The sequence below is a fragment of the Apodemus sylvaticus genome, chromosome 17 (genome assembly GCF_947179515.1).
Source record: "Apodemus sylvaticus chromosome 17, mApoSyl1.1, whole genome shotgun sequence".
In the NCBI taxonomy this organism is placed as follows: domain Eukaryota; kingdom Metazoa; phylum Chordata; class Mammalia; order Rodentia; family Muridae; genus Apodemus; species Apodemus sylvaticus.
The window spans coordinates 66615362-66622514 of NC_067488.1; the positions used below are offsets into that span (position 1 = coordinate 66615362).

The 7153-nt window shown below is 41.8% G+C and overlaps 1 protein-coding gene across 1 annotated transcript; it reads left to right on the top strand.

Annotated features, from left to right (window-relative positions):
* The first annotated feature begins 3055 nt into the window (after nt 1-3055).
* LOC127667592 (glycosylation-dependent cell adhesion molecule 1-like) lies at nt 3056-5385 on the top strand. The gene is made up of 4 exons (XM_052160719.1): nt 3056-3178; nt 3932-3976; nt 4704-4901; nt 5130-5385. Exons 1-4 carry the CDS (start codon nt 3115-3117, stop codon nt 5258-5260), a joined length of 438 nt encoding a protein of 145 aa, XP_052016679.1. The 5' UTR covers nt 3056-3114; the 3' UTR covers nt 5261-5385.
* The last annotated feature ends 1768 nt before the right edge of the window (nt 5386-7153 follow it).

A 7153-nucleotide genomic window follows, 5' to 3' on the forward strand; every position in this document is an offset into this window, starting at 1 on the left:
GCCATCTGAATTTCTTCAGGCGAAACTTCTTTGTTTGGGTCTGTACCCCATTTTTTAATAGGGTTATTTGGTTCCCTGGGATCTAATGATGGTCACTTTTGTAAAAGGCTCATACTTACACAATATGAGAATTGTGAGTATAATGGGGTCATCTGACCAAAGTCGGATGGATATTTTGAATATAAAGAACTTCTGTGACCTGTTTTTCTCAGAAAGGAGTTAAAGGAGTAACTAACAGAGTTTCCCTGTATCTGTCTCCTTAACCAAGCATACAGGGCTGATCCTGACCTCTTGGAGGGACAGAGTAGGAAGTATGAACATAGAAGGATTCACTGGGAGTATTCAGAGCAAAATTTAGCAAATAAATACAAAACACCAGTTAAATGTCATCTCAAACATATTTGAGACATGCTTATGTCTTATGCAGTATTAAGATATTTACACTAAAAAATCCATTGCTAATATTAAATTTGCATCTAACTGGGTTTCTTATATCGTATTTGAAATCCTGTGTACCACAACAGAGACAGCTCTGTTGTGCCTGAGTTGCAGCTGTGGCACCTGCTTTCAATATGTTCTAGTTGAAATACTTGTTGAAGGTCTCTCATAGGTTCTGGACCAGGCACACACACATACTAAGGAGCTTCTTCCTTGGGGAATTATATTCCCCAAGGGACAGCTTTAAGTAAGCAAAACGACTCATTCAACAAATGCAAACTGGAATATCCAGAAATTCTGCACTAAATACATTGAGATGCAGAGATAAACTAACAATGGTTCCTGTCCTGAAAACTGACTAATGAGGCCAGTAAGATTCAAACCATATAATTACAGTAAAACTGGATAAATGTTAGACAATAGATATTAAAAGGCTAGGGCCCAAATGAGTCTGTCAGTCAATCCTCCAAAGTTTGCAGATGGCTAGTACTCAATAAATAGTAGTGGGCCATGATAGTGAACAAAGAGGATACCAACAACAAGATATTGTGGGATCAGATGATTCTCCAAGGGGGACAAGATGATGAGGGGGACAGTTCAAAATCAGCAGAAAAGTCTAATATAGGTCAGGATGTAGAAATACCCCAGGCAGATAGACATGGGAGCCTTCTTATCAGAACAATAGCATGAACCTAGCACTCCAGGAAAGAGGGACCATCTTGCAGAAGTCAGGGATAAAGTAGAAAAGGTAGAGGGCCAAGATGTCTGAGCCTTATTCCTAGAGGCTTTCACACAAAGAAGTGACATGACCTCCAGGAGATCTCTCCAGCATTAAAGTGGAAGGTAGACTGTCGTGTAGGACATAAGAGAAGAAACTACTACCATAGCCTAGCCTGGCAATGATGGATTTTTAATGTATTAGGGATTGTGTCTATGGAACACCTCCTGGACTCCCTATGAATGTCTTGACCTGTCCCCTCCTGTTTGTAACTTTCATAGTCCATGGAAGGATCAATGCTGGTAAGGAGAAATCAGGCAGGAAAGGGGGGTAAGAGGCAGCCCAAAACAAACTTCCTTTACTACCTCATCTTGCCTAAGGAGATCCCAGATGTAGCAAGAAGAGAACAAGAATGAGGCCCTGGAGCTTCCTCTCCAGAACAGGAAGACTCCCACTGGTTGGCACATACTAAACTCTCTTTGTTCTGAAGGCTGGACTTTATCCTGTGCCCATCGAGCATGCACCTGAGAGATGTCTTGGGATGCAGCAGACCTTTCTTGTCTGGAGATGATCCAGAGGCAGGTTTCACAGACATCATCAAAACCTCTGATGAAGAAAGAAACTAGTTCAATCCCTAAGCCAAAATGGGACATTAATCTTAGGTTTATCCCCCACCTCCTTTCCAGAGGCTTCCTCAGACATCCTGCTCTATTTAGGGTCATTAGTCTCTGAAGACAGAGTTAGAATTGTCTACTTTAAAGAGACTTTTAAAAAACTCATATATATATATACACTTATATATTTTTAAACTTATAAATATACATCATATACATGTACACATAAATATAAATATATACATACACATATACATTGTATATATCATGTACATCATATACATATATGCAGATATTTCAGAGCATTAGTGGTGCATGTTCAGGATGCACTCAGGATCAGGCAGATCTCTGTGAGTTAGAACCCAGCTTGATCTACCTAGAGAGTTCCAAGCCAAGGCTATTTGATAAACCCCATCTCAAAAAAGAAAAATATAGATATATGATAAATTAGGTATAGGATAGATAGATAGATAGATAGATAGATAGATAGATAGATAGATAGATGAAGGGAAATTAATTGGAAAGAGAACAGGAACCCTCAGGAAGGAAAGAAACCAAAGAAGGTAATATGGGGTGTCATAATGAAGCCCTTTATTTTTCATAGTAAATCTACACTAATGAAGGAAAACGCACATACAAATATGTGCTTGATAGAAGTCACCTCATGATTATCAAATAACTTCCCAAATATTATTAATCAAATGAGACATCCTATGTTAGCAAACCCAGAACACAACCTAGCAGGTGGAATTCCTGTACCTGCCTCACTCTTCCATTCCTGAACTGATGGGAAGGTTTGTCTGCACCCTGGAGGACCATCTGGTCTTTCCTTGATTCAGTCACATAAGCAATATTTTCTGGACCCAAATATGAGCCAGCTGCTAGAGAGGTTCTAGAGAAACCATGGCAAGAAAAGCAAGAATAATCCCAGCATCACAGACGTTTCATGCTTCTGAAGGAAACAGATAATAATTAAATAATCAGATGGGAACCTGTAAAAATAATACCAGTAATGAATAACATTAAGGAAGGGAGCCCCACTCAGGAAGTTATCTCAAAAGTACAAAGAGATGGCACCTGGGGCTGGCACACCATGGCAGTAGCTAGGCCAAAGGGAAGGCTGGGGGCCTTACTTTCTTGCCAACTCATTTCCCAGAAACACCAATTCCCCAAACCCAATGTAGTCTGAACGGGAATTGGAGGGGAATCCTGGCTTGCTTCCTTGTCTAATCTCCAACCATTGTCCAGCATCCTTACCCCAAAATAAATAAAGCCCCAGCAAGACTACTACTCCAGCATTCTACACAGCTTCCCAGGGAAAGCTGACCTTCTTCCCGTGCCACCATGAAATTCTTCACTGTCCTGCTATTTGCCAGCCTTGCTGCCACCTCTCTTGCTGGCCTGCCTGGTAAGTGTGCCTTTCTTTCTGTTCTTCTTAGTTTCCTACAGGCCATGGGGCTGTCAGATAAGCAACATTATCACCCTTGTGGAGAGATGATAAGACATGGAATGAAAAAGCCACAGCTAGAAGTGGGCATGAAGACATATAGCCCATGAGTCCAGGAACCCAGAAAACAGAGGCTGGGTTCAGAGGCTAGACTTAACACAAAACAGGATAGACTATTGGTCAACAGCAATTCTGTTAGATCCTATCACCAGAGGCTGGTTTAGCACAACCCAAGTAAAATCACTGCTTTAGACCTGCTTAGCTCCTTTGGTACAATGAGAGCAAGACACACACATCACATCAAGTGCTATCCATAGCATTCACTCTGTACCATATAGTTCCAAGGACTTAGAATACACTAATAGCTTACATAAAGACCTCTGTCACCACTGAAATTTCATTAAAGGAGGAAGAAAAAATAAACATACTGAAAAGATTTTACATAGTATTTTAGAAACGCTAAGGAAAGTGTAGAGAAGAGAATATAAGAGACTAGCTAGGTGATGCACACCTGAATTTCCAACACTCAGGAAGCAGAAGCAGGAGGGTCATGCACATTTCAGGTTGACTTGAACTACCAAGCAAAACCCTATCAAAGCAAACAAACAAAAAAGAGTAAGAGAGGTTGAGGAAGCTTCAATGGGGTGACTACAAATAACCAGTTCACATGTTAACTATCTTGAGATCTCTTGAGATTTTATCTTCTCTCCTCAGGGTTCAAAGATGAACTCCACATGGAGACTCAGCCCACAGATTCCAGTAAGTATCATGAGAGCATCTGTTAATTGTTGGTGGCAAAAGACTAGAAAGTAAATGATGTTAGGAGAAAGTGGGCAAACGGCCTCTCCTACTGTTGGCCTTAATTCTTCCTGCTGCACTGATGGGCCATAGACCTGGGGGGGGGCAGGAACCTTTTGTACAGCACTCATGCTATATAGTCATTGGAAATTGGAAATGGGGACAGCATTTCACACCCAAGTACTGGCAGCTAATGTTTCAGCTCACCCAGAGACAAGGGGTGAGGTTATAGGTACTGCACCACACAGCCCAAAAACCTTAAACATTGATGGATTCAGTTTTATGGATTATTATTATTAACTGTAAACATGGTTTAATCATGAACTACTTCCCAGATTAACCTGGGAGAAGTCTGAGAAGCTAAAAGAGAAAAACACTCGGCGTTCAAAAGGAAGAACCAAGGTTAAGAAGCTTCTCATATAAGCCAAACAAAGGGAGAGGTGTTTGCAAATGGCTCTTAATTGAGAAGGTGGATTTTCCTGAGGTTTGAGTAGCAGAAATTCTTAATCATGACATTAGAAATATAATCCATGCCTTTGAGGAGCTCAGGGATACAAATGCTAGCATAGGGCCCCAATGCTACTGTAGATCAATTAGGCAATAACTCAACACGAATGCACTATGTGAAGAGACTTTTTTTTTTCCTCCCAGAATATTTCTCTGCCCCTCACTCCCTATATGTCCTTAGTTCCAGCTACCCAGTCCAACAAGGAGAGTACTTCCAGTAATGTCCTTTCCAAGGAGTCTTCTATTGTCAGAGAAGAGCTGATTTCCAAAGATAATGTGGTGATAGAATCTACCAAACCAGAGAATCAAGAGGCCCAGTATGGGCTCAGGAGTGGATTGTCTCAGCTGGAAGAGACCACAAGACCCACCATCTCAGCTGGTATGAGCCAGGAAAAAAGGGAAATGTCTGGGGAGGTGGTAAGCAGAGGAAGGCAGGGCAGACAGTAGCTTGTATAAATAGGAGGCTCTACAAAGGAAAAAGAAATCCTAGAAGGACAAATTTTAAGTGTAAACCAACTGCCAGCACTGCAGGAAGCTGTTGGGATGGAAGGATGGAGGTGTGAATGGTAACCCACTGTAACTGAACATTTCTATCTTCAAATTACAGCAACCACCTCAGATGAAAAACTGACCAAGTCAAGCCAGACAGTGGAGAAAGGACTGGGTAAAATAATTGAAGGACTTATAAGTAGTACAGAAAGCATAATCCCTGGTGCCAATGAAGTCATTAAGCCATGAAGACAAAAACGCCTAATCACTAAGTCTCATGCTAGGTGGTGCCTTCATCACCCACATTCTGCTCATCTGATTACCACCTCTCGGTCTACCCTTTGGTATCCTACATTAAAATATTGCAACCTAAACCCAGATCTCTGGTGACTTTGTCAGGCCCGGGAAGGGAAGGGGGATATCCTCACTCTACTGGGATTCCTCTCTAGCTATCCTATCCTTTTAGATCCAAACCTTTCACACACACCCCTCAGTTTACAAGTCTAGTTAAGTCTCCCCATCCAAAACATTCTCTGCAAAACTTGATCCTTGTCATCCTTCTGCTCCTCCAATATGGACAACCTCCATTCCTACTCACTCACTATAGTCTGCCTGCTCCCACACACCAGCCCTCCCAAAGGCCACATACAACAACAGGCTTCATGGCTGTTCATGACTTTTCTACTCTGTCTCTGAAAGACTGGAAACAACTATCTCCTCTAGAATCTTCTCCTCACTAATTTTCTTGGACATTGCCACTCTTGATTATTCAGTCTCCCTGTTCCTTTTCTGAACTGTTTGGTATCTAATCCTAAATCCCACCCTGTGCTTTCTTGCATTGACGTCTCGTCTGTCAGGACTTCTGATTAACCCACACAGCTAATATCCACCGAGTGCCTGTCAGGCCTGCCTACTTAATTTGCTCTGACTTTCCTGCAACCCTAAGCAGTTTTCACTGCGAATACATATGAAACATGGAAAAATGAAAACATGGGAAAAGAAGACTGCCTATGCAAGAGTAGAGAGGATAGTAGGAAGGAGAGAGATCTCTGTTCTTCAGCATCCTACCCCCAGCTCACATGAAATAAAGCTCAAGAAATTAACAGAGGAACTAAGCTTCTGTAATGCAGGGTTGGCACCCTTTTGGCTGAGAAAAGTCTGAAAGAAATCTACTCAAATCTGAAAGCCCATAAAAATCACCTCTTTCCCTTCTGGCTTTTCTCCAGAGTAGAAAAACCTTTCTTTTAGCTTCCTGGTACTCTCCAGTCTCTCAGCTGTAACTATCTAACAAACAAGACAGAAGGACCAACCCAGCGTCTTCCTGCTACCAAAGTTTATGATATGGCAATTGTGCCAATAAACCTGAAATGTGCAGCTTCCTGGATAAGAGACCTTAGGATAATGGACTTTCCAATCTCTACAGTACATTCACTGTACTCCTGCTGATTCCCTGAATCACAGAGTCAGAGCAGTAAAAACTACTAGCAAGAAAGCACTTTATCTGGACCACACACACCCCTTCCTCTCTGGTACTCCTGTGAGGAAGGGATATGTAGGAGGGAAAGACCCCAACACAGAGTAGCCTCCTCTTTTCTTTTCCATGAGTAAGTCTGCAGGATGAATGAAAAGGGTAGCATCAGCGCAGTCCCCACTTTCAATGTTTAGCCATTTGTGAACAAATATCTAAGAAAATGACCCATTTTGACTCTATTTCTGAACGCTTTGCATGTATGTACTCATTTAATCTTTTTTAAAAATTAGTTGTTATCCCCACTTTCATTTGGAAAAAGTGAATAAAGATTCTCACCCCCATGCTTTGTATCCTCCTGGACATTCAGAGAGCCAAGTAACTGTGGGCCCCAGGGCCTCTGAGATAGATCTAAATAGGACAGGAATTGACTCCCAAAATGTACAGTGCCTCAGACTCTACTGTCTCTGCCTCCACCTCTGCCTCATCAGGTCAGTAGCTCTACCCAGTACAGCTCACCTGAGGGTTACAAAATAAGCCCTATGTAGCAGTAATAAAGTGGCAAACAGCTCAACACTAATGACCCAAAACCCCCTAAAATTTAGCAGAAGCCCCCTTTAATTTCAAAAGAAACAAAGAACAGAATTCAAATATACCCTCTTTTAAACACAGCT

Excerpts from the sequence above, each read along its gene's own strand:
- LOC127667592 (XM_052160719.1), top strand. The coding sequence starts at position 3,115 with ATGAAATTCTTCACTGTCCTGCTATTTGCCAGCCTTGCTGCCACCTCT. Across the intron at positions 3,179-3,931 it reads CTCTCTTGCTGGCCTGCCTG|GGTTCAAAGATGAACTCCAC; the intron begins GTAAGTGTGCCT and ends TTCTCTCCTCAG. Across the intron at positions 3,977-4,703 it reads GACTCAGCCCACAGATTCCA|TTCCAGCTACCCAGTCCAAC; the intron begins GTAAGTATCATG and ends ATATGTCCTTAG.